General features: G+C 46.1%; 1 protein-coding gene across 1 annotated transcript; it reads right to left on the reverse strand.

Annotated features, from left to right (window-relative positions):
* Positions 1-1308: 1308 nt before the first annotated feature.
* Positions 1309-27228, reverse strand: FAM192A (family with sequence similarity 192, member A). The gene is made up of 7 exons (XM_004693590.2): positions 27036-27228; positions 16502-16643; positions 15622-15720; positions 15096-15217; positions 11143-11276; positions 6839-6903; positions 1309-2046 (listed from the first exon to the last, which is right to left on the reverse strand). The coding sequence occupies exons 2-7, from the start codon at positions 16626-16628 to the stop codon at positions 1829-1831; spliced, it is 765 nt and encodes a 254-aa protein (XP_004693647.1). The 5' UTR covers positions 16629-16643; positions 27036-27228; the 3' UTR covers positions 1309-1828.
* Between the last annotated feature and the right edge of the window lie 204 nt (positions 27229-27432).

A 27432-nucleotide genomic window follows, 5' to 3' on the forward strand; every position in this document is an offset into this window, starting at 1 on the left:
GCTCCCTGCGGCTTCCAGAGACCCTGTCTCAGCAACAGGGCCCTGCACTCACTGGGACAACAAAATAAAATGAAATGACCACAGGGACTTTCAGGTTCTCCTGGACAAGAGCAGAAATCCCAGTCTTTAGTCTCCACCTCCTTAGCACAATCAAGCTGCTAGTTACGGTGGGTGGGGAGGGAGTTGGGAGCGCAAGAGTCAGCGCAGGAAAAGCTCTTGTTCTCCTACGAGCCTACAGCTTTCAAGCTAATGTATGTTTTTAATCCCTGCCTCCCTCCGTCAACTTCTCCCACCATCAACAGAAGCCACAAGTGGAGAGATGATCTCTTAAAAGTCAAACCACGAAACGGTGGGGACTTGATGCCTGAAGTGACAGGAGGTGGCGCTGGGTACCTGCTGTAATGACGATGGCCCGATCGCAGGACAGCGAAGCAGGGAGGCAGCGGTGCCCACACAGTTTTACCTAACGTCTTGCGTGTTAGGATGGGGCTCGCGCGCCTGTCCTGACATTCGGGAGCAATTAGCAGAGTAGTTCCGGAAAGGAGGAAAAACCCGCAAGGCATCAGTTACGGGTGACGGGAAGTCAACCATCTGCCAACGGCCACCAGTGTCACTGCATCGGAAGGCGGAAAGGAGGGGGCTGACTGCGATCCAGGGGCCTCTGCCCACGTTAAAACCGAGCAGCGCCCCCGCCTGCCAGCATCTCAGTATCAACACGCTCTGTACGCGTCTCTGTCTCACACCCAGGGAAGGAGAAACAATTGACGTAGGGACCAAGGTAAGAAAGAACCGCTCAGCCTCGTCCCCCCGAAGCAGGGGGGTCTGGAGATCGTTCTCTTAGGAGCCCCTGCCAACCTCTGTCCCTGCGGCCGCCTCTTCGAGGCTCTCTCCCCATCTCCCTTCACGGGACAAAGGGGGAGCAGGGCGGTCAGGGTCACCGCCTCGGGCTGCTCTGGGGGAGAAGGGAAGGCGCAGTGTGGCGGGGGGACAGAAGCAGAGGGAAGGGCCAGGGCAGCCCCTTGGGCGGGGAAGGACTTCCGTTGTTAGAATCCACAACTGTCATGTCTCCGGCCAAGAGCGCAGGGGGCGGTGGGCTACGCGGCCGTGCCCCACCGTCGCGCAACTTGAGGCCTCCAGGAACCGAGCTACCTCACCCACCACCTGCAGCACCTCTGAGTCCTGGCCCCGCTGACCCGGGGCCTGTGTTTCTCTAAGGCTGAGCGTCTTAAATGGGACTGGATGGAGGATGAGGAGTGGCAAAGAGTAAGAGAACTCAACAGGAATGATGAGTGGTCAGCGACAGCCCGGGCAGGTGCGGGTCACAATCTTTACTTAGTCACACAACATCAAGAACGGGTGAGTTCCAGGGGACACGCCACTTAGTCAGCTGGGTCACTTGCCTCCCCCCCCCCACGCAGTTTCACCAAATGACGTGTCCTCCTAGGGTAGGACGTTTAATGGACACCGATTCAACCCCCGGCCTGGCTCCTTTTCGCTGTGGGGCAAGAAAAAACCAAAAGCCAGGCCAAGGAACCTTCTAGCCCGGCCCCTCTGCAAGCCAGCTGGGCCCATCTTCCCAGGGCCCGGCCCCCACCCACCCACCAGTGAGGAGAGAGGCAGTAGGACGGGGCTGGGCGCCTGCACACGAGTGGAAAGAAACACCGAGTACAAGTCGGCCGCAAGTGGATCCTGGCACATTTTAGATGAGGTTAGAAAGGTCACGTGTGCACAGAAAGCAGGCAAAGGAGTTTTCTGAGGGAAATGCTGCCTGCAGGCACAGTGCGCTGTCCGGCAAACTCTGGAGGGTCCCCAGGAAAGGGCGTGGGAGCTAGGGAGCCTCGAGGAAGGTGTTGGTTCGGAAGATGGAGGAGACGATCTTGCCGGTGGCGTTGATGGTGCCTTCGCTGTCTGAGCTGGACTCGGAGTCGCTGCTCCCGGAGTAAGCGCCCAGGCCCGGCAGGATGCCGATGCACACCGCAGCAGAGGGGCAGTGGATGGAGGGGCCGCTCAGGGGCGGGGCTCCGAGAGACACGCAGGCCGGGGCTTCTGCAAGAGAGGAGGAAGGGCCGTCACGCCCCCGCTTGCCCAGGGCCGAGTGCCCTTTCCTGGGCCAGGCGTGTGCGGAGACTTCACCCAGAAGCCTCCAGGCGTTCTCGCCATCGTCACCGTGCAGCTTGTTGCTCTTTGACAAGTGAGAAAACCGAAGCCACTACCAGGGAACGAGTCACGACCACGCAGAACGGCGCCACACGGCTGCCGCGCCGCAGAGACGCAGCTAACGCTTCCGGCTCCGCGAGGGGAGCTCCGTCCAGAAACTGCAGGACCCCAGGCTTCAGGACAAGGCTGGCATTCTACTCCGCTGGTCGGCTGCCCTCTAGAGATTTCCAAGCTCACTCAATCGTGACAACAACCTGGCACTAACTCTTACTTTACTAATGAAGGCGCTCATGTCACTTGGCTTAGATACACCACTGAGGGTAGAAAACCGTCAACTAAAGCTGAATCAGAGATAACATAGTACGAGAAGGCCAGCGTACCCCGCAGATCAGGGGCTGGGGCTCAAGCCGCACTGCATCAGGCTGACCAGCAAATGACGCCCAAGGGTGCTGACACCTGGAAGGACACCTCACACAATGTGGAGAAAAACCTGTGTTCCAAGTACATGAGAATGAGAAACTCAAGAGTGTTCTTTTCCTGTCTCCATGTGGGATTAAGACTCTGCGCTAAACTTAATGGGTCATCTGTACAGCGGGACTTAACATTTCTTTTTAATTTATGTTAGGAGGTTAGGAGGAAGCAAAATAGCCCAGGAAGAGGCAGAAAAGAGGCATCACACAGCCCTCAGAGTCGGCGTAGCCACGCCCCTCACAGGAAGGCCTAAGGAGGGAAGAGCAGCTGCTGACGATGAGTAACGTGCAGCGTGGCGATGAGGAAGACAAACGAGAGCCAGCCGCGATGCGGCAAGCGAGCAAGGCTGGCGAGAGCAGAGGCGGTCCTGCGTCACACCTGCCCGGAGCGCATCCTGACGCACGGTGGGAGTCCTCACGTCACCGCCAACCGACAGCCACAAGAAAGTGGACAGAAGACGTGAACAGCCCACTGTAAAGAAGCCCCGATAACAAACACAGGAGAGTAAGCGAGGAGGAGGGCGGCGTGGGCAACGGGCACGTTCCCACGCTGCTGAAGGCGCGTAGGCAGCCCGGCGAAGCTGCCCTTCGAACTTAAGTGTCGCTCACAGGACAGCGTCCTCAGCGGTGTTGCTGATGGCACCGGACTGGAGTCGGAACATTGACCCCGGGGGACCGAGAAGCGCTGGGCGACTGCTCCGCCCTGCAGAAGAAAGCACCCCTGTGAGTACTGGTGCTGAGTGACCTCCCAGATTCAGGGCTGAGGAGGCAGGTGTGTGAAGTTACCTGTGGGAGGGGAAGCCCGTGGCAAGCACGACTGTGTCTGGAAACAGAAAAAGAGGTTGTGGGGACAGGAAACGTGTGGCTGGGGAGCAGGGGAGACTTAACTTTTCACTTCACTCTGCTCCCTGTAACATTTTCTATCATGAGCACGGACTGCCTACTCTGGCAATTTCTTTAAAAAGGCAAATGGAAAATTTAATGAGCATCCTGAGCCACTTAAATTAGGGAGTTCCATGAAGCTCTGTAACCCCGAGGGCTCCCCTGTACTACCTGAGATATAGACAGGTGAGTCCTAAAGACGAGGGGCCTCCCACCACTAGGTCTCTGGAGGGCAAAGGCCCTTTCCTCGCCACACCACCCCGAGGCCCGGGCCTGGCCCAGGGCAGGCCAGCGCTCAATGGGTGAGAAGGTGGAAAAACATGTTAGAGAATTACAGAGTGTCACTGTCAAGTGGCTAAATTTTGGGGGTGGCAGGACGATGGGAACAGTTGGGACGTAACCTCAAACTGCGCCCCAGCCCTTCCTCGAACATGCACTGTGCTGTTATTTGTCACGTGCAATGATCATTTCAGTCATCTGTTTAAAAAAAAAAAAAAAAAACTTGGCATTTTTAAAGGTATCTTATCCTTAAAGAAGGATAAGAACAAGTTACTTAGAATAGTAGCTCATGTGAAGCTGTTCATTAAGACATGTATTTGCTGAAGTATTTCAAGGGTGAACTAATTTTAGGGCCAATCTTAGATGGCAAAGGAGCCAAAGACCTGAGGAGGAAGGGGAGGAAGCCAGCCACGGAAATGCAGCCAAGCAGCAGGGGCTCCTATGGCATCAGCAGAGCTGGGGCCAGAAGACCCAATTATCCTGGGGTTTCAAGAAAGAAAAGAGACTGCAACTCTGACAGATTTCATTCCAAAGCAGCTAGTGTCCACAGAGAACAAAATGGTGCCCTCTGATCTCCCCCATTTGGTGAGGTTTCCTGCCAACTTCCGCATTTGCAGGACCACATTGTCATGCCAAATTAACACTGAAATTACTAACAGAACATTCTTGGGTCTGAGGCGGATGCGTGCCTCGAGAGTAAATGGGGTCAACACGTGCATTTGCTGGCTCTGCTCAGAACTTCAGTTTAGTCTCGAGTGGGGGAAGCCGAAGCCCCACTAGTATCAGAGTTGGGGGCCAAAGAGACGCATCCTACTACTGTCAAGTACAAAAAGCTGAAGCAAGCTTCAGAGGTCATTCATTTGTGGGATCTTAGCTTCTAGCAAAGCGGACATTTTTTTTTGCCCAGTTTTTGGTGTAAGAATGGAAGGGTGGGAAGAAGGTATTCAGAATGACAAAAAAGTTGGCTCTGACATGCAATACCTGCAATACCTGAGTTTGTTCAAAAAAACCATATAAGTGTTTCCATAAATAGTTCCTAAAAGGAGTAAGTACCAGATACAGGCTATTAGTTGACTACTTGAAGCATGTTTAGGATTTTTATGAAGTTTTATACACACACACCCCCTATTTAACAAGCCAGCTTTTAGCGAGTTTCCAGTGCATTATATGAAGTACCCAGGAAATGGAGCTACTGCACTGTTGACGGGTGTGTAAACTGAGGTCTTCGCAGGAAAATTCGGCAATATTTCATTACAAATATATATCCTGTCAGGCCCCAAAATTCTAACTGGTTAGCCTGACGTATCTGGAATATATGTAAAGAGATGCAAGTATAGGGTGATTTAATGAAACTTCGTAATAGAGAAATGATCACTGCAATTCTTTCCAATTCTAATAGTTGGAAATGATCGAAACGTTTACCATGGGATACATATGCAAGACACGACCACGGAACGCCAGGCCACAAGGAGGCGCGCGTGGAGTGGCGACCCTCACTACCAGACGCACGCCGCCTCCCACGACACAAGACAGACGAACCGTAAGTGACCGAAAGCGTGTTAATTAGCATAATGAAGGTGATGACGATGATAGAAGAACAATAGCAACTAGGAAGTGTTCTTGCTAAAAAAGTCAACTGGAATTGATCAAACTCTAGATCTAGTTACCATTTTTACAGGGTATAAAGGACAGTGGGCGCAAGCGGCCAAAGCTAGAGTGGGGGACATTCCACGGGATAAAGACCCAGCTTCTTCATAAATTAAACAAGTCACACAGACAATAAATGTGAAAATGAGGAAGAACCTATCGGTCCACTGAGACTTAAAGGACACACTAGGGGCAGCAGACCTCTCCTGTCTCACCCCCTGCGCCCCTCAGCAGTGTATCTGTGAGTAGACCCACCTGCTCTGCTCCCCACTTTGTCCCTGGTGAATCCGTCTAGCACCTATCCACCACCTCCCCCCCATCCATCCATGCACCCACCCACCCGCCATCCATGGAATGTGTATTTGTAGCAGGTACAGGTTTCATGGACTCCGCCCCCACTCCAGATGCTGGAACTCCAAATCCCGTCAACACCAAGGAGAAGCACAGGGGGACGTGAGGGCGGAGCTGAGCAGCCAGGTTGGGATAAAACCGGACATGTAGGCTCTGGGGGGGACCTGGTAGTTCACAGCTGATCGTTTTGGCTCTCAACCGGTTTTCAGCGTGCCGGTGGAGTCCAAGTCAGCAGAACTGGTGGGACATCCTAGTTAGCCTGTGTTTCTCTCCCTCTTTCCCTGGGTTATTCCTTTACCTTTCTCCTTATAAATAAATCCATATGGAACCTTTTGAGTGTGTCCATAATACGATTGAATCATAAGTGCACGGGTGAAGACCCACAGACAGGCAACCCAATTCACATTGGGGTACCCTGTAACAGATTGAGAATTCACCCCATACCAGATACACTCCAGTTCTTGAGTGCATAAATAACATAAATTAAAAAGAAATGTTAAGTCCCGCTGTACAGATGACCCATTAAGTTTAGCGCAGAGTCTTAATCCCACATGGAGACAGGAAAAGAACACTCTTGAGTTTCTCATTCTTGATCCAGCCCCGGGAGCCCTCACCTTCACTTAATGCAGTGCCAGGTGTCGCTGAACATGACCACCAGGGAAAGCCTCTAGGCTCCACCCAGTCCAACCATTAGCACGGGTCAGGCATTCTGCCTCTCTTGGGAAGCAAGCCAGGGGAAAGGAAGAAATGTGACATTTAGGGGAGACAGAGAGCAAAAGCCTTTGTAAGCAGAGGTGATGTGACCAGGCTTTGTAAGCATGCCTGGCAGAGCACAACTGTCATTAATCACCTCCACTGGTTTCTAACATATTACTTTGCAGAAAAGCTGACATACTCTTGACTATAAATCCTGCCTGGTAGAAAACTGTTAGGTTTAGCAAGACTTGTTTAGATAAGTGCATTCATTCACAGATGCCGCACATTCCAGCCCTTTATTATGGTTCATACATTATGAATTTGAAAAAAGCCTCCAAATGAATGTTGCTACCCACCTTGATTCTTATCATCCGGGTCAGGCTCCGATTTCAGCCTTTTCACACTGTTGCCAGTTTCAGAGCTGTAACAAAAACATGGTGATTTGAGCTATGTACAATCTCGGGGATCAAAGCTTTGAGAATCAGGAGCTCCACAGCCATTTAATATGGATCTTAGGTGGCCTCAAGGAGCTGGGGTGATCTGAAATGAAAAGTCTTTGCTTCAGGTTCTAATCTCCTTCCAATCACATTATTAAAAATTATAAAGACAGCCCCCTGACCAATTTGAGGGGAAAAGTGTTAGATCTTCAAGCATCAATCTTTAGAGTGTCTGTTGTCTATCACCTGTATTGTTATATGTATATAACAAAAAGTTACTAAAAAAAAGGGAGATATCTTCAGTGACACCCCAAAACCTTCACTGAAAGAGTCTCTAAAGAACTTATTTCAATGAAGGGGAAAAAATTTCCAGAAAGAAGAGCTAAAATAGAAACTGACAAACACAAACAGAAATCAAAACAAATACTGTCTGTACAAAAACAAACTTGAAGACACAGAAAAAACAGAGAAAGTTACCAAGGCACATACTAACCCAAAGAAGGCTGAGGACACTTTATTAATATTAGAAAAACAGCCTAAGAACAAAAGCATTACAAAAAATAAAGAAAGTTACTTTACAAAGAGACAATGCTCAATTCACCATGAAAAAAAGATAACTCTGAACAGGAATGTTTCTATTTAAAGAAAGAGCTTAAAATATATATTCAACAAAACTGAAGAAAAACCAAGAAGTCATTATTGTAGAGCGGGAGATTTCAAAGAACAACTCCGAGATACTGCCACAGTAAGCAGACAGAGGTAAATGGTACGAGCGAGCCCTGCTGAGCCTCACGCAGTGACACAGGGTAGAAATGGTGGCAGCTTCTGCTGTTTCTCTAAGAAACTCCTGGACTCTGTTATCTTTAAAATATAAGAGGAGGAAATCATTTTCACTTTTTATTAATCTTATAAAATGAAGAGAAATTCCTGTGATCAGCGATGGCTGGGTGTTTTGGGTTTTTTTCCCCTTGTTTTAACCACAGCTTTAGGTTGAAACATCCTCAGATGTTTGGGGGGGGGAAGGACCCTCTTAAGATGGGTCTTTGTGCTTGCTTCTGGGGAGGAGCATAAGAGGACTGCACCCCTCTGGCTCCCCACCTTCAACCATTGACTCTTAGTTTACTGTGCTGATTCCCCTTACTTTGCTACATTTCTACAGCTAAGTTGATTTTACTTGAATGATGCATGTTTAGGGGGAAAGGGGAAAACATCCTTAAAATTAATTTTAACCCCTGCAAAGAAAAAAAGAAAAAAAAGACACTACACAGTACAGTTAACAAGCTCATTCTGTTGAACCTGCACAGAAACCAGAAGCTGTAAAACACAAAGCCTCCTCAAGCACATGTGGAACATTCACAAAATGAACCTGAGACTGGGGCACCCAGGAAGTCGAAAGCAATTCCAAGAGTCAGCACCTATAAGCCACAAAGCACTTCAGGTAGTAACAAAAGACAAATACATTTCAAAGCCTGTAAGACTCAGAAGTATGCCACAGGAAGACAAATCCATAAAGGTCAGCTCTCTCCATAAATTTACCGAACAATTTAATCACATCCCAATAAAAACCCCAATAGAGGTTTCTGAAGAACTGAAACTAAATCTAAAATGTAGATGGAAGAACAGAGTGGCCAGAGTAGAGGAGAACTTCTGAAAAAGCTGTAAGGGGACTCGCCTCACCAAACACCAAGATGTAGCATCGAGGTACCACAATCATAGAGGGACAGCAAGAGATCAGATGAGGGGACAAGAGCCCCTCAGAAACTCCTACGTGTGCGGGATCATGTTGGGAAGGAAAGGTGACACAGGGACCAGTGGGGGAAAGCAGAAATAGTTAGCAAATGGTGCTAGAAAACTGGCTTTTCATTGGAAGAAAAAACATTGAAATGGGATCCCTACCTCAGAATCCTCACAAAAATCAACTCCAGAAGGTTAAAGACTAACATGTGAAAGGTTAAACTCTAAAACTTTTAGGACAAAACTCGTATCATCTCAGGATTCAATTGAACAGAATATTGAATGCTCTAACCATGAAAGAAAATGTTGATACATTTGACCAACTTAAAAAGGCACAAACTTACACCTATCTAACAAACCAGCCCTGAGGTATAACGTAATGGCATGTTAAGTATAGTCGATAAAAAGTTGCTAAGGGGGGGCCCTCCCTGGTGGCGCAGCGGGCTAAAGCACTGCACTAAGAAGCTAAAGTCACTTCCACATGAGTTCAATTCCCACCTGCCCCGGAGGAGATCCACATGGCGTGGCAGACCCCTCCTGACCCGCCTGCTGCTCCCCTCATCCCCCCAGCAGTGTACTTCATCCATCTGCCTGTTCTGCTCCCGGCTCTGTCCCTGGTGAATCCTCTCACCTTCTGCATCTCTGGCCTATACTCCAGCTCTATGTGAATAAATAAATAAAATCTTAAAAAAAAAAAAGTTGCTGAGGGAGTTAGAAGCCTTTAACGTTCCCATCAGAGGGGGAAAATTTTTTTTAACTCTGTGTGGCAATAACTAATAACTAGATGTCATGTAATGATCACTTTATAAAATATATATATATATATATATCTCAAATCATTATGTTGTGCACCTGAAACAAGCATGTCACCTGTCAGTTGTAAATCAAGTAAACATCTTCAATAATCTTAATATGAAATATACCTGACCCACCTCAATTTATGAAAAGAGAAAGATAAGCTATAAACTGGGAGAAATGATTAAGACCTTATTGAGAATGCTTTTATAGCACACACAGACCAGGCATCAGGCCTTCGCCAGGCATCAAATCACCCATGGAACTTTAAAAATTGGACTCCTTAGATCTAACTGCAAACTTAAATGAACCAGAATTGGTGTGAGGCCTGGAATCCGCATTATTAACAAACTCCTGGGGGATTCTAATAAAGCCACGGCTGGCAGATTAGGAAATTCTGCCCCAGGAGACTAATTTATCACCTTGTTACACCAAACAACAATAAATGATGTAGTTTTAAAGCTCAAGTGAGTTTGCATGCATTTCACCAAATAAACTAGTAGAGTCATCTTGAAAAGCGAGCTAGGACTAAGCAAAGGAAGTAAGTTATGCCACTCACTGTGCCAGCAGAGAAACACTGGTGAGCGCTAACTAACCGCTCTCCCTTCTTGGCACAGTTCAGTAAAACTGACCCAGGTTCTAATCCTGAAAGCCACTGGCTCAGGCAGAAGAGCTTATGTGAAAATTTGAAGGGAGTAAATCATGGCCTGATCCCTGGCCCTGTCAGGCTACCCACACACCTCCCCGTAGTTTCTGTACAGCATTTTCTATGTTAGCAATGTTTCCAGACATCTGCAGCCGGTGCTGTCGCCAAAGTCCCCTCAGGACACCCCCTTCCAAACATGCGGCTGGATGTAAACATACCACAGCGACTTTCCTGACAGACTCGACTAACACCACTTCACCCGTGATGAGGGTGATCAACTGAGATCAGATTTAATCTCTGGTGCTTTCCATTGTCTGGTGAGGGAGGAGCACGTAACAGAGAACTTACCAAGACCTCCAGGCAGTGCTACCACTCCTGCATCCATCAGGCAGAGCACCTGCCAGGCCCCCGAACTCCTGTCCCAGCCACGCGGTGCCTCCAGCCATGAGGTCCTCGCAGCGCCCTCCCCGGCCTGCATGTTCGCTCCCCCTGGCTGGCTGTCAAAGCCCTCGTCCTCCCACATCATCAGGCGCTTCCTAATTCCTTTCCTGACTTCCCCCACAGGAGCACACAGACCCCTGCCAGGCAGAACAGTTTCTTCCTCCCCGCTCTCATCACGCCCCATACAAGCCCTTTCCGGGAACAAGCTAGCCAGTTTGAGAGAAATACAGATGCTCAAATACTGAACTCTGACTCGCTTATTACTATTTGACATTGGGCAAGAGTTTTCAACCTCTCCAATCCTCAGTCTCCACATCTGTGAAACACAAGTGATAATAACCTACATTCATAGATCTGCTGACAGGAATGAGATCATGCATGGAAAACCCTTAGCGCAACGCCTGACAGATGGCAGGTGCCAGCAAAAACCAGCTATTATGCAGAATGACCCACCAGAGAGCCAAAGGTCAGAGGCTACATACAGAAGCTACCGAATGTGGGAGCAGAACTTCACAGAGACTTGCGTTTGGGACGCATTTGGATCCGGCTCCACCAGAGGTGGCATTTGGGAGCCGCATCAGAGAGACGCCGCGGCTGGCTGGCTGACCTCTTATGCTTCACAGCTCCTGCCAATAGCTTTGCCTGGGAGAACTTGTGCTTGGTTTCCATGGGTTTCACAACCAGTTTCTTCTCCACTTCCTTCTTGTTTTCTGGAGAAATTCCAACCTTGTTGAGATTACTGTGAGTTACAGGTTAAGGGTCAAACGAAACAGAAAGAGCTAAGACAAGAGACAGAAGACAAACAGAACTTGCTAGCACTTCAGTTCCGCCAGTGTTTAGGGCACTTATGTGAAAACTACCCTCCCCTCTTGATTCTGCCAGTCAAATCCAGCCGATTTAGAGAAATAACGGTAACCATGAAGAAAAACAGCAAGGCGAGCACAGTTTCCCCTCTGGTTTTCTATGATAATCTGAGGATAGCCAGATAATCTGCTGCTACCAATGTCAAGCTTGATTGAGGGAAAGATCTTAGGAATATAAACAACAGGGGGCAAAAAAATTCCCTAAAGATGTAAAACCATTTGCTTTTCCCCCTCAACGGTCAAATCACATTTTGCAGGCTGTCCCCGTAATGACTGGCGCCGTTCAGTCTCGAGAAAGCCTAAAGGCTAAAGCTGGCTTTCACCGGAGTATGGCAGTGTCAGAACCACTTAAGCCTCATTTGAAAAGTAACAGCACCTACTGCGCCCCAAATGTACTAAACAAGGACGTTCAGAGGCCCAGGAACCTCTTTTAAATATTCTCCCAGGTGACGTCAGTAGGAAACCCCTGTATAAACCCAACACAACGTAGGAAACAAAGCAGGGCCACTTCTAACAGCACTTTCTGGTTCTGGAGGTTTGTCGCTTTCTTTTGTTCTCCTTGTCACCCCTCCCCTCCTTCCTTGTCCTGTGCTCTCAGGGCCTGTTAGGCAACAGATGAGTATCTGGACCCCATGCTCAGACGCAGCAATGCCTCACTGGAACGACAGTGACATCTAGTGCCCAAGAAATCCAAGCAGCTCGTACTGGCGCCCACAGGAGCCGGGTCGAAGGGTATGTGTGAGGCTGTTTCCGTGTCCAAACCATGGAGAAAACTGGGTACTAGCAACAAGGAGATTCTCATTCTAGTCACCCCTGAAGTGCTCACTGTTCTCAGGTGCGCCAGCTACTTCAAACATCTGCACTAATCAATGGGTCACACAATTTCATGGAAACAGATGTTAATACTAAATGTTCATTTTGTGAGAATAACAAAAGAGTTCATCTTTACTAGAAAACGCCAAAGCCATGAGCATGCCATGACTTTTTACTGTACCTGCATCATGAAGAGATTCAAACTCTCAAAACTCTGAATTGAAAAGTTAAACCAACAAAAGCACCTACATGCTTACAGCACATGTCACACAGGTAAACTAACACTTAACTCTGAAAAGCACGGCCACTTCTTAGATCACTTTTTCCATGCCTGAGGTCAAACTCTGCTTCTCGAGGTTTGTCGCTTTCTTTGGTTACGCTAACACTTGACTTTCTATTCTCATAAATTGAAAAAATGCCTCCAACCTTTTTGGGGAAGGCACAGGGAAGAAGCAATACTGTTTTGCTTCACCACCCAAAGCCCAAGCCGGGTTTCCTTCCCCCTTAAGTCCTTCTCCTACCCAAATCCTTTAAATATATAAACACAGCTCAAAAATCTCAGGGAATTTATTAGCTAGCCATTTTCAAAAATCACGTAGCTTAAACACAGGGTACCGCTAAATGTTGGTTTGACCTGAAAGGAAACAAGCGTTCTTTTGTTTAAACAGCATACACCACAGCTTACCTGTACTCACCAGTATCACATTCTAAAATGTATCATAATATAACGATCAGGCCAAGCCAAGACTAGCACCTAATTCAGAGCTTCATAAACAAACGTCTAATCCTTCAATTCCTAGCTGGCTCCGCCCACGTTTGGATTAGTGCATTCCACACCCATGGCCTGGACGCCTGCTTTGCTTTGGTTTTCTAGAGAGAACTTCCCAAGTTTCCAATAAAAACTGATACCCCGGGAGCTTCTTCAGTTTTGCACTATAATGTTAGCTGGACAGAAACTTTCTTTTGCTTCACTGCTGTTGTATTCATTCTTCCCTCTGCATTGATAACCAAACCAACCTTACCCTCCAGTAGCCAGCATGGGAAATATTCTATTGTCTTACTTGCTCACCTGCAAACAAGGCACGTAAAACAAGACAGAATTCCAGTGAGAAGTGTAATTAATGTGTTCCCTTGGAGGAAAAAGTCTGCTGCCTGACAATGCAGTGCATACATGTGCCCCTCTGCAAACTCTCACATATAGTATTACCCTGGGGTTGCCAGGGCAGGGCCAGGGAGAGGTGAGACTTTTCGTCAACTCTGGTCTTCATAAGTTGGGGCTGGAAGACAGTGGTTGGCTTCTAGTTCAGGGCAGGATTTGTGACAGGCTGCCATCTTACCCCCGTCATCGTTAGTCACCATGATTTAAATCAGTCCTTAGGAACCTGTTCACCTTCCCTCCCGCCGGCCCTCATCTTTAATGAACCCTACTCCACATGCCCTGCAAAGAAATGCAAACTAACACATCCATGCAGAGTCCCATCAACCTTCCAGGGAAAACCCACCTGATCACACCAGTGAGGTCAGTCAACATCTAAACTAAAAATACTGAAACTTCCCGAAGGGAAGGCTACAGTAACTTTACTAACATCTCCTATGAGTCCTTCATTTACTTATGAACATATGCACTAATAACCTATATGCCAGGTACTGGGGAAATATCCCTGGTGACTGAGTCCCTGTTCTAGGGAGTTGTCTCTGTATTTTAGCATTGAACAGATGAACAAACCAGTATGCAGATAAATAAATGATAAACACCATTTAAAATGGCATTATGAGAGGAGGGGGTGGCCACAATTAAATGGGGTGCTTAGGACATATGAACTGAGACCAGACCACGAAATGGTAGCCATGTACAATCTGAAGGCAGAGCATTCCAGGCAAAGAAAAGCAAATATACAGAGTTGGAGGTGGAATCACAAAGCTCAGGTGAGAGGAACACGAGGCCAGCAGGCTGGGGCGCAGTGAACACAAGGGGGAGAGAACAGGGAGGTTGGTGCCCTACAAGGCAGAGCCTTGTAGGGTCTGGTAAAGAAGGTAGATTTAGGTCTAAATTCAACAGGAAGCGAGTGGACTTCAAAGAGGAAAGTGGCAAGACTCTGTGTATGCTCTCAAAGTTCCCCTTGGCCACTGTCAGGAGAATGGGCTGGGTCAGAGCCATGGACCGAGCAGGCGGAGAGAAGAGCTCAGAGGGGGCTGTGGCCAGAGAGGTGGCACAGCTCTCTGGGAGAGAACTGGGCCACCTGTGGCCCGCTTCAGAGCTAGTTTCTGGCCCAGGCACCTGCTGGCACAGTTACTGAAACTGGGGAAAAAAAGAGATCTGAGTGGAGGGCAGGATGGTAAAAGGCTGAGGCCGTGAAGCTCTGAGTCAGCTATGTTGCATCTGGTGTCTGGGAGACACACGGACGCAGAAAGGCTGTCCTGAGCCACACTACATCCTCAGCTGCTGTCTCTACCCCTGGGGACAGACCCGCTGTACCACCACAGGGACGGGCTTACTCAGGACCAGGGGGCTGCACATTTCCTCGTAAAACTCAGAAACACTTTCTGCCCCGGATGAGGTCTGCGCCCCGTTCGTCTGCCTCAGGCTAATCGCACACGGTAAGAGACCCTGGTATCACTCACCCAAGTCAGGCCTTTAGTGATCCCTAAAGGATCGGGACTTTGGCCCCTCACCGGAACGGGGTCTGTTGCTTCCAATGGGCTCTCATGTGCTACGTAAACTTCACAAGTCCGGCCAGTCACTCAGAGTCACAGGGATATACTGAAAGGGAATTCAGAACACCAGGTACAAGATCCTCAACCTATTTACAAGGAAACTGGAAGCCACAGATGCTGGGAAGAGAACGGACACCTTCCAGCCTGCTCTTAAATGCACAAAGGATATTCTGTATTCCTTCAGTTCGTTCAGTTCTTCTTCTCTCCGTTGCTTTTCTAGAAGTTCCTGCTGCCGAGAAACTTCATCAAGAAAGTTGGTCTCATCTTCATCCAGACCTCTTACCATGTTTTCTGAGAAAATAATTAAACAAAGAACACATAGCAGGCCAAGGGAAAAGAGCATCAAATAAGTCTTTCCCTTCTCCTTTTTTTTTTTCTTTCTTTTTTAATAAGCAGCAGATCCTTCAGGGGATTACACGAAAGAACTTATAAACACCATGTCTCTAGGATAGATAACATGGCATAAAATCAAGGCACTTCTTCCATTACTCGATATTAGCACAGAATTAAAATGGGTATCTTGAGTTCTAAATAAAAATGTTTATGTGTCTTGGAGGCAGAAATTCGTTTCCTTTCCACCAAATGAGCATCTGGAGACTCAATAATCAAGAACATTCCATGGCTAGTTAGGAAATGTATTGTATGAGGCAAACATGCATCAAAAAGGCCCCTGGACGCTATTTTCTGAAGCTTACTGAATTTGAACTGCTCTTCATACTCCTGCTGCTTCCTGTCTTTCTGTTCCTGTAGCCTTTCATACAGAGACCGAGGGTCATAAACCTCCTCTGGGCATTCTGAAAAGAAGAAGTGGGAGAGAAGAGGGGTGGGGGGAGGAGGAAAGATACAGATTTTAGAATTCATTCACATTATTTTAGGATCACAAAGGTCTAAATAATAAAGTCAAGTCTCAGCACGATCCGAGGCAAGGACAATACAAAAATAGTACAAAGTCCTCAGCTTTCCTCTGGACACCAGAAGGGCTGGTAACTCTCAAAAGTCAACTGTCAACATTGACAGGCCATGCCTCACACAGGTAACTGGACCCAGGCCAGCCCAAAGCACACTGTGGTGGCTTTCAGTTGTTCAGATGCTGCAGCCGTCAGATGAGCCACGTGTCCCGGATGACAATGTGTGGAACGGACGGGGTGTGAGTGCCCTAGTCCTGTTCCCCACAAGGAGGCCTTATGTAGGACCCTCGTCCCTCCCAGGCTTAGTTTCTCCGCTCAAGCATGAGGATGTTGCCATCTACTTTACAGGATGGCTGTGAGGATTAAAGATCATTAAGTTGAGGGCCCTCCCTGGCGGCATGACAGGTTAAAGTGCAGCACCATGAGGCTGTCTGCAGTCACTGCAGCCTGAGTTCGATCTCCAGGCCAGGGAGTGACCCACAGGGCGTGGCAGCAGGTCTCCCCACTACTCCCTCAGCAGTGGATTTCAGTGGATCTGCTTGTTCTGCTCCCCGCTCTGTCTCTGGTGAATCCTCTCACCCCCTACACCTCTGGCCTGTACCCCAGTTCTTGTATGCATAAACAAGTAAATCTTTTAAAAAAATCACTAAGCTGAAAGCCTACCCACCTTCTGGATCTTCCGGTTTTCGAACTTTCTCCCATTCTTCTTGTCTCTTCTTGCGCCGTTCATCTAGTTCTGCCTCAGACACGAACCTCTTTTTGATAACAAGGTTACCATCATCCCCTCCATCCATAATGACAGAATCAATCTACAAAAAAAAAAAAAAAAGAACATTTCAAGTGAGAAGTGCAATAAATTTTTAAAGTGTTTTGATTTAGCAAAACAAATCAAAATTCCCTTCAACCCTTTAATCCTGAATTGAGGAATCCTCCTTAAGTTTTATAGGCCATTGATAAAAGGACAGGACTACAGTCTCCCTAGTGTCTCAGGCTATTTTATTGCCATTGATGTTATCAGCAGGCAGCAAAGGGACCTAGAATAGTTCTTAGTACACGGTGGGTCCACGCTGAATCTCACAGTACCGACATTTCCATCTAATCAGGACAAACTGGCCTCCTGTACCCCATCTTTTTCCCAGCTCACGTCCACCTGTATTTCTGTAACACTGTTCTTTGGTGAAATTCCTGTTTCAGGGATGGTACACCACCTCAACACACCTGCTGCTCTTCTTCCACACAGATTCAGACAGAAACTGAGGTTTCCAGAGAGCCTCAGATATCAGGTCTAGTCTGCAGCGGGCAAGTCCTACGCCCGGAGGCACAGATCAAGAATGGAGAACACGAGACTAGAAGAACAGGATCCCCAGCTTCCTGCTCCTCGTACTCTGCGGCGGGCACACAAAGCCCACTCTGCCTCACTCCCTGCCAGCTCCCAGGTGTGCCACGTAAGAGTCGGTCTTCAGTCTTTCTCTCTCCCCACAAGGACCTCCACTGCTTTATATGTGGCTCGAAACCCCAAGTCGATATACTTCTACCAGAACCTCTCTTCAGAAAGGAGAGGAGAAAGGAAAAGTGATGGCGGAGTCTGCCTTACTCCTCTAAACCCCTTTTGCTTTTCTCTGTAGGTTTCTTTCCTTTGAGGAACTGTGGACTGGGCATGTGCTACTCGCAGAACCCCATCGAACGAGGGGTGTGTCCCGCACAACCAGCACATCCACTCAGTGTCCGCTCACCCTAAGAACAAAATAATAAAATAAGCCTCTACCGCCAGCACAGAAATAAAGTGCACGCTACTTACTGAGCTCTTGTTTCTCATGTGTATTAAATCACATGCACATGCCTGAGTCCTGTGAAAATTATGACTTCTTTTCCAGGGGAAGACACTGAGGCCCACAAGCTGGGTCACTGGCCAAGGTGATCAATGAGTGGAGGATCAAGTCCATTAAAAATCCACCCTCTCACTCACTTCACCAGAGGGGGCCCCAGAAAGCCAGGAGTGTGGCGGAGGAGAAGGGTGTATCCGGTTGGGTTTTGTTCTCGCGTCACATTCCAGTGCTGAGCACATTCATGAGACATTTTCTTCAACAAAGACAGTGATGGAAACTGAGAAAAATCAATCCAAACCTTCAGAACAGTCTCAGCCTAAATCCTACTGTTGCTGAGGTTTAGTTCAATGTGATAAAAGAGAATTGTGAAATTTACTCGAAAGACAAGCAAGTCAACTGACAGAAGGTGTTGCTCACACCTAAAACCCACAACCTGGCACTTCCGATTTAGCAGCGCTCGATGCTAACTCTCCAGCTAGAGGCCTATTCCAGAAACATCATCACTAAGTCTCTGTGACCACGCCAAAAATTCCTCAAGTTCTACAAAAAGACTGCTTGTGAAACAAGAGCCAACAGTTTTTTGAATGTCCCAGGGAGAGAAAACATCGGCTACGGAGGACTCTGATGGGAGTGGCTGGAACTTCCATTTCCCTCTTTCTTGCCCTCGACTAGCTGGTGACTTTCCCTTCTACCCATCATTAGCCGTGTGCTTTCTTCCCCTAGGACTTACTGGTAAATAATTCAGAGTGGGCTGGGTTCTTACAGTCCACCCACTCTGATTCTCCATCCAGCTTCCGAATGTGTCACACACACAGGAGATTTCCACCCAAACTTCATTTACAAACTCCACGCCAAATCGCTGCCTTCCCGCCCAGGCACCACCACCCTTTCTGGGCAGATCTGAGTGGCAGGTCAGTTTTTCCTTAAACTAAACTGAAACCTGTCTTTTCTTTAAGATTTACTTGCTTATGCATACAAAAATTGGTGGGGTGCAGGCGGTGAGAGGATTCACCAGAGACAGAATGGGGAGCAGAACAGGCCGACTGACTGAAATACATTGCTGAGGGGAGCAGCGGGGAGACAGGAGAGGTCTGCTGCGCCATGTGGGTCAGCTCCCTGGCCAGGGGTCAAACTTACACTGCTAATAGCTTCATAGTGCTAAGACTAAAACCCTGTGCCACCACGAAGGCCCTTGACACCTGTCTTCCTGTAAATTCTACACAGGTTCAACCCACAGGAACTACAGAAAAGGAGCCAAATCCCTTTTGTAACATGACAATGCTTCAATTGTTTGAGGACAATTCCCATATCCCTCCAAGTTGTTGCTTTTCTGGGCCAAACAGCTGTAGTTCCTTTCATCTGAATAAAGAACACTGGTGTCACAAAGCAGTGAACTTACCAGGCTGCTGATGATTTAAACCAGGGAAATAAATATTATGATGTGACAATGCCACTGGTGTGTCACTGTGTGCAGCTTTTCATGGTCACTACACATTTTAAGAAATGACAATGATATATATTAGAAAGGGGTGGGTGAACTGCCAATTGGCCAAAATAAAACCTAGGAGCTTACATGTTTCCACCTAAATAAGAAATCAGTGACTCTAGATTTTATTCTTTTAACTCAAAAGTAAGAAGCCAAAATCCTTTCATTTTTAAGACCTGTCAAGTTTTAGAGAAAATAAAACCTATTTTCATTTAGTTTTCAACAAACAAAATTAAAGTCCCTGAAGCTTAAGGGATAAACCTCCCAAGACGCACGTAAATAGGGCCTAAATTTGAAACAGGAACTCTACAGAAAGGACTCTCCCCAACATATATCAACCACTTTTGGGAAAACACACAAATTTATGGGATTCCAAGAAGTTCTTACTCTCATATCTTTTTCAACTAAATGTCAGAATTCAACTTCTACCCAGAATTTAATCTTGCTACTACTCATCTTTCACACACAGGGACAAAACCAGGAATCACAGCTGGTTGATGAAAATAAAATGAGGCCCTCCCTGGTGGCGCAGCCAGTTAAAGCATATCACTGTGAAACTATCTCAGCCACTGCAGCACGAGTTCGATCCCCGGCCAGCGAGCTGACCCACAGGGCACAGCAGACCTCCCCTGTCTCCCCGCTGCTCCCCTCAGCAGTGATTTCAGTGCATCGCCTATTCTGCTCCTCACTCTGTCTCTGGTGAATCCTCTCACCCTCTCTACCTTTGGCCTGTACCCTAGTTCTGTACAAATGAATAACTAAATCTTTTATTAAAAAAGAAAGAAAGAAAATGAAATGGAAGCAGAAGTACATTCAAAAAGGAGATGTAAAGACAAAGGGGTTAGAATTTCAGAGAAACTATTTGCCAGCACTCCGTGGTTTGGTTTCTTGAAAACAGAGTCAAAATTAATGAACACTTACTTATAAGAGTCTGCTCTCTTTAAAGTTAGTATTCTAATCTTGACTTTCCTTGGGCTACAAAATCAATAAAAGAAGCCAAGTCGCCACACCTAGTTATAATGAACCTCCTGAGTTTGAGAGCAAGACTAGAACATAGACTGCTTTACCAGTCTTGTTCTTCAATTTGCTATTCTGTAGGTCCTCACCTCCTGGCCTTCATCTAGCCTTCAGTGGCGCTCTGGCCAAAGAATTGGGTCATCTTTCTACGTGGAGAGAAGGCAAAGACAGAAAATGTTGCTGAACATGAGAATTCTGGGTACTATTCAGAATATTCCTGTTTTAGAAACATTCAGGTCTTTTCAGGATTCAAAACTTTGCTAACACTAAACCCTGGCAAGAAGTGAACCTGCCTGGTGGCCTATGGGTTAAGTTCCAGCACTGTCACTGCTGCAAGGAGGTGACCCTCATGGCACAGCAGACCTCTCCTGTCTCTCCGCTGCTCCCCTCAGCAGTGTACTTCAGTTGATCTGTCTGATCTGCTCCCCACTATCTCTGGTGAACCCCCTCACACCCCAGCTCTTCTACACAAACAAAAAAAAAAACAGGTAGTCACGAATAAAAATTTACATTAAAAAAAAAGTGGGCAAAATCCAGATACCTTTCCAAAGCATCTCCATGAAAACCATATGTAACAAGTACCTTTGTTTACAATCTCCTTAGCCAAGTCGGAGAGCAGGTAATGATAAAGACAACAGGCTCTGAAATCAGAAGACATCCGTTGGAAACCTCTTTCTGCCACTTGTAACTTGAAAGACCCTGGGCAAGTCAGTCAACTCCTCTGAGCTCTGATTCCTCATCCACAAACTGCACTCACCAAGAGGGGTTAAAATAATACCGCAAACCACAAAGCTTTAGTCATTAAACAACTCGTATAAAGCCCTGAGCAGTGTCTAGTGATGCTTAAAAATGCTTCAAAAGTTTGCTATTACTACAAAACTGAGCCCTGGACTTAGAGAAATACTGTCTACACTCAGGAAGTAGGGAGAAATACATCAGTGACACAAACTGCCAAGACAAAACACAGGAAGGGATCATATCAAATTGGGACACTAGGAAACTCTCCTACTTGCACAGATAATCGGGTACCTCTCTATTTTCCTTTAGTGTGGTTCTTTTCTATTTTCCTATTTTATTTCAATGGTAGTTTTATTTAAAGAAAATCAACATTCTGCTGAATGCAAAATCCCATGCCTAGCTAGCTCTGTGGCAAAGTCTAAGGCATACAGAGGAAAGGCACTCTTGCACTAGCTAATGTGAGGTAATAACACACACAGTGAACTACCAAAGCCAAGTAGGACAGAAAGGAATTTGTGAAGGGCACGAGCACGCATCAGTCGTTTGCTGGACACATACCCAGGTTCCCTGACCCACACACCAAGTTTTGCTGTTCCTCCCTCCCTTTTAATTACCATCCCTTTGTTAAAAAAAAAAAAAAAGATTTATTTATGTATGCATACAGAACTGGGGTAAGGCCAGAGGCAGTGAGAGGCTTCACCAGAGACAGAGTGGGGAGCAGAACAGGGCGACTGACAAAATACACTGCTGAGGGGAGCAGCGGGCGAGACAGCAGGGGTCTGGCCATGTGGGTCAGCTCTGGGGCGAGGATCCAACTGGCACTGGATGTACTTTAACCCACTGCGCCACCAGGGAGAGCCCTGATTGTCGTCTTCTAACCCATCTTTTCTCTTTTTTTTTAAGATTTCTTTCCTATCTGCTCTCTTCTATTTTCTTGGGTAGACTATGCAAAAGCATTCCATTAATTTCTGTTTCTGCTCTCGCTCCTGCTAAAACCATTTTATAACTCTACTGTACCACTTACCCACTGGGTTTTACCACTTATGACTGTTCCAACAGCTCTTTAAACTCACAAAGTGCTTATCAGCATGTCGGGAATATATTAGGTATAGAATAAATACTTCTTGATAAGTCAACTGTGAAGGATTTGAAGAATTTAAGCAGAGAGGAGTGCTTTCGAATGAGTAGGCCTGAGTGCTGTCCAATGTAACTTACAGAGAATAGCACACACTACACAAGTATTTCCACTACACAAGTATTTCCTGGGCTCCTATGTCCCTTCAAACACCAATTTGTGCAGTAGGAAACACAGAAGCAAACACTTGATCATTTTACTGTATTATTGACAGTCTTCAAAAATAGCTCGCTACTTTCCTTTAATTTCAATTGACTAAAAAAAAAAGTCACTCTTCTTCTGAGTAATAAGTATTTCCCACACAGCATTTTTCTTTGATGAGTTCAATCATTGGTTATAATGCAATAGGAGGTGATAAGGTACCTTTTTCTAGAAGTAGACAAAATAATCTGGAAATTGAGCAAGGTTTATTTCTAATGCCAACTGCCTAGCTAAATTTTGAAAAGTCAAGGGACTTTTTCTCCCCCTTTGTTTAACAGAATAATTAAAACTGGGGATCTGACTATGAAGATTCATATAGGGATTAAGTAGGGACTGATTATCATATCCTTTCTGTGCTTAATTTTTGAAGAAAAAAAATGCTATCAACTTTCCTTTATTCACATTTTTCTTTAGGTGACGCAAGTTTAGTTAAACTCAACTTTACATTATTTTTTGAAGGATTATTTAAGTCCTTCAAATCGAGAATTCATGGGCAATCAAAACTCCACCAAAATAATTTGGTCCAAACTCAGTAGTTTCAAACTGACACAAAGCAAATTATTTTCAAATTCGCTTAACAATCAAGAAAACAAAGTTTTTCTATTTTAAGGCAAATTTACCCTAAACACTGTACTACTGTGTCTATACTGGACACTAAGGTATTTAATTTCCAGACTGGCAGGGCCGAATGGGTTCAGTCTACACTACACGCTTTGCAAAACTTCTTTTGCTGCTTCCAGAACAATTGCTGACTTGAAAAATCATTCCATTTAGCTCACGGTCCTGAAACAAGTTAAGGAGATCTGGCTCTCTTGGAACTGAATTTTGTAACGGCAGCAGCTACGGCAGACTACTGAAGTGTTTTATCACTGGCCACTGTACCTTTGCAGTTCTCATCACATTAGATAGACTGCACCATAAAAACACAGCAGAAATAGGGTGTTCTAAGGCTTCTCTTTGGGGAGTGAAAAAGAAAAATACACTAATCCACTTTCTTTTGAACAGTAAATAACCTAAGTATCACCCTCCTAACAATTTTTAACTCAATATGAAAGTCACATGGGATTCCAAGATGCTGGACAACAACCAAGAAGAATTTGCCATCTGGCAAACTAACTATATTCCAAATAAAGATTTCTTTCTGGCAAGAAGGGACGCCTCCCCAGCTAGAGCAACTTAGATCAAGTTGGCTTTCCCTGTGTTATAAAACTTCAAAGAATGATAATTACTAGCAGAGAATACTGTTTGTATTTATTACTAGACAAATGATCCTCAATCTTCTAACATGGAAGCTTATTTAACACAGGGACTAAAAAAAAAAATCTAAAAAATTATGATACAGCATAAACAATTTAATTCATAGAAATGTTTATTATAAAGGGCAATTTGTTGTAACCTGGTTGTCTTGGTATCTAAAAAGCACATAAGATAAATAAAAACCCTTTTATGTGTGCGTGTGTATGTATATATACATATAATATATTTACAAAGTTTAGAACAGTCTCATCACTTGTATATTTACTTTGAACTAATCTATATGCACTAGAAGGAAAAAAGATACACTTAAGTAGTGGTTTCTTTAGCTGTTTCTCAGTTCCTAGTTAGCCTGTCTCTCTCAGAATATAAACTCTTTTCTCACCATGTCAGCTTCTAATATTAGCTGGTTTTTCCCACATTGTGACTCCTGAACGCAAACCACCACAGCAGGCCCTCAAGTAACATCATTCTTTCAATGTCAACTCACTGTAACATAGATGAGAAAAAAGAACACGGGCCAAGGGCGAGCAGAGCACCTAAGGACCTGCTCTCACTTCCTTGTCTTTTTGCTTAAAGGTCCCACGAACCTACAAGGCTGAAGACATGATGTTGACTGAGAATTTACAGTACTTCATCTGGAGTTCAAGGGAAGAAAAACAGTGTATGTATCAAACTGGAAGAAAATCTCGCCACGCTGGAATTTCACTGTGCTGATGTATCTACATGCAACAGGGTGCCACCCTAAGAAGTTTTGAAGGTAGGTTTAATTATACACTATTTTGCCATCGGGCTGCCTTTGAAACCTCACCCACACTAAGTCTTACCCCCTCCCAACTCCAGGCTTCATGTAACTCCTGAAAACAAACGTTTAAAAAAAAAAAAAAAAGGTGTTCAGTTATATTTTTGAAGTAAATCTTTACAGAGCACCTACTGTATATAAAGCACAGTGCCAGGCACTAAACTGGCACTGGACTTTTAATATGGGAGAATCTGCTTTCATTAAAAGAGATAAGGTTGGCACATAAACATAGGAGAATGTAAGGACACCACAAAAGAACAGAAGCTAAGCCTAAGGCGTTCAGAAAATAAAGACTAGAAAAGAGAATCAGGGAAGCTTAACATGGAGCCACACAGCAAAAGTCGGTAGATGTTTTAGGTACACAAAGAAAAATAATCTCCAGCTCAATAGAGCCTGAAATCACTAATCATACCCTAAAAGCAAAAAGAAAGGGGCTTTTCACTGCCAGAAGTAGTGGGTTAGGTACTTGAGACCAACCCTCTATATTTCTAGGATTTAAAAAAAAAAAAAACAAGGCCAGGAAGAAAATTAAAAAATAACTCCTAGATAGAAAAGCTAACAAGATAGTTAAAGAATTTGACCAAAACCCAAGAAAATATGATAACCAGAAACTAAGTACAACATTCAAGCTAGTAAACTAGTTTTCACCCTGTGGATTCTCTGGCCTGAGGGCTGCTGTTCCGACTCTGGGAGGCGACAGAAAGTTAAACCTTGCGGCCAGCAAAGGGCCTGTGCTGTCAGAGCTGCCTCCTTCTCATTATTGACCTGGTACCCCAAAGACTACATCTGAGGTGTGAATGTGGTAGAAAAACAGCTGGAAAGTGGGCAACAGCCACAGAACCAAAGGGAATTCAGGTATCAGACTCACTATTTCTGGAAGTGAAAAACCTCTTTCATGATAATGTCTGTAAAATTAATTCCTTTAACTTTAGAGACAGGGTATAAAACAAGTATAAAGGAATAAAAATAACAGCCTCAAAAGTAATGGCAGAGAGTAAGAAACTGCAAAATAGTGACATGGCACAGTTGAAACTGACTGACCGACCTTCAGGAACTAAAATATGTACTAACTAAACTTAAGATTTTGATGGATGAGTATAGTGGCAGACTAAAAATAACCTGAGAAGAAATTATCTAGAATGTTGTGTGCAAAAATAAGAAGAGGGTAAGAGGCTTAGAGAATAGAGTGAAATACTCCATGTTAAATGTGTAAAGAAGGAATATCAATAGGGCAAAACAATAAATGGATATAAAATGGCTGAGAATTTGAAAGACCTAGTAAAAGACAAAGCCACAAATTCACAAACACCAAACAGAAAAACAATGAATCTGTAGTAAAAATGCAGAATGACAAAGAACAATCTTTAAAACAGAACCTAAAGTGAAACAGTTGACATTTAATGATGAAGATGAAACTTGTTCAATGCCTAGCACATTGAATCACTAATTCAGCTGACACAAAAGCATAATGACACTATGGTTGAAACTCCAGCTGACCCATGCTGTTGACTTATTTCATTTACCAGATAGATGGTTTTCAATTTCTGAAGCAGGAGAAATGGAAAGCAGATTACTGTGAATTGAACTTGAACAAGAGCAGCTTGACTCTAACCACGCAGTGATTTTTCGAAGGTTCAAGGGTAGACTGCTAATCAGGTGAAAGATCTTGATACACTTCTTCCTTCCTTACAACCCTGAGAAACTGACCCGCGCGGTAAAGACACCAAGACTTCAGCTGAGAAATGTAGCTAGTGGGTAGCCTCTGTTGCGGATACAAACTGTTGACAGCTCACTGTTGGACTGTAAGAGCTGTCTTGTCTCAGTTCAATTCCCGGTATCAAAAAGGAGTCCACACATTGATTCCTCCCAGGGGTTTCAGGAGCAATGCCCCTCAAATCTTTTTATGGGGTTACAGTTAAAACCTCAATTAACCTAGCAACTGAAAAAAAAAAAAAACAAAACAGCTAACCTTACCTGACACCTCGTAAGCAAGAGATCACTGAGAATTCCCCCTATCAAGCCCTCATTGGCGTTCTGGGTATCTCTAGATCTAGTCAGACTATGTGGGGCTAGGGACCGAAAATCTGAGTTTAAAATGGGTTAAAAACCACTAGTATAACCTCTGCTATGAGCGAATAGGCCTCTCCCTTTCCCCGTGCGGGCAGACATGAGCCACCAACTCTCAAACGAGGTACTTCAGATCTCGATTGTAAGTTTCCTAACTTTTCGCCAAACCACGCTGGCTCGTTTTCTATTAGGAGAAAATGCACGGAGCGCGGCGACTGGTACACAGTTCTTAATCTACGTGTTTCCCACCCTACACTTAAATTCGGATTCAACCATTTCCGACCATGCATCCTCCCATCTCCCGGGTAGTCTGGAGTCGTTCGGAGATCTCCAAAGACTCACTTGGGCTTGGGTGGCCCCACCTAACAGAATAGGTGGAGGGGAGTCAGCACCACGGTAGGGGGGTTCCGGGACAGCTAGAAAGGGTCGGGGACCCTCCCCCCCGCCCAGCCATCCACGACCCAGAGGCCTTCCCGCGGGCTCCCCACCACCACCTCGCTCCCCACAGGCTGGGCCCCGCAAGCCCTCTGCCCCAACAACTCAAGCCATGGACCGACGCACGGCTGGCGGAGAGCCCTGATCCTGACTCTCAAGCCAAACGCTGCTCCTTCATGTGCTCAACCAAGAATCTGGCGCCCGGGTTTCACCGCCAGGCCAGGCGCAGGCCGCACTCACCTACCAGAATGCGGGAGGCAAGACTCCCTCACGGCGGCGGCGCCCAGCCCAAACCGCCACCGCAAAGGCCGCTCGCTCTTTAGGAAAAAAAAGAAAGAACGAAAACTAAGAAAAGAAATAGCCTTTGCTTTTGTATTTCTTTTGACCCTTCAGGGCTTCCTGTTGCTCACCGCCACAACAAGGTTCCGCCCCGTCCGGCGGTGTGACCCAATCCGCGCCTCGCTTCCTCCCCGGGAGACCCCCTGGAAATCCGGTGCCCGGAAGGCTAGTCGGGGGAACTTGATTGGCTCATTCACACCTCAGCGACGCAATTGGTCAGCTCGCGCCCGGGGGGCGGGCCGGGCCTGGCGAGCACGTGGTACCTTTTCCGAACGATGATTGGCTGTCATGGAGAGGG

The sequence above is a fragment of the Condylura cristata genome, unplaced genomic scaffold (assembly GCF_000260355.1).
Source record: "Condylura cristata isolate star-nosed mole 26May11 unplaced genomic scaffold, ConCri1.0 scaffold00039, whole genome shotgun sequence".
Taxonomy (NCBI): Eukaryota; Metazoa; Chordata; class Mammalia; order Eulipotyphla; family Talpidae; genus Condylura; species Condylura cristata.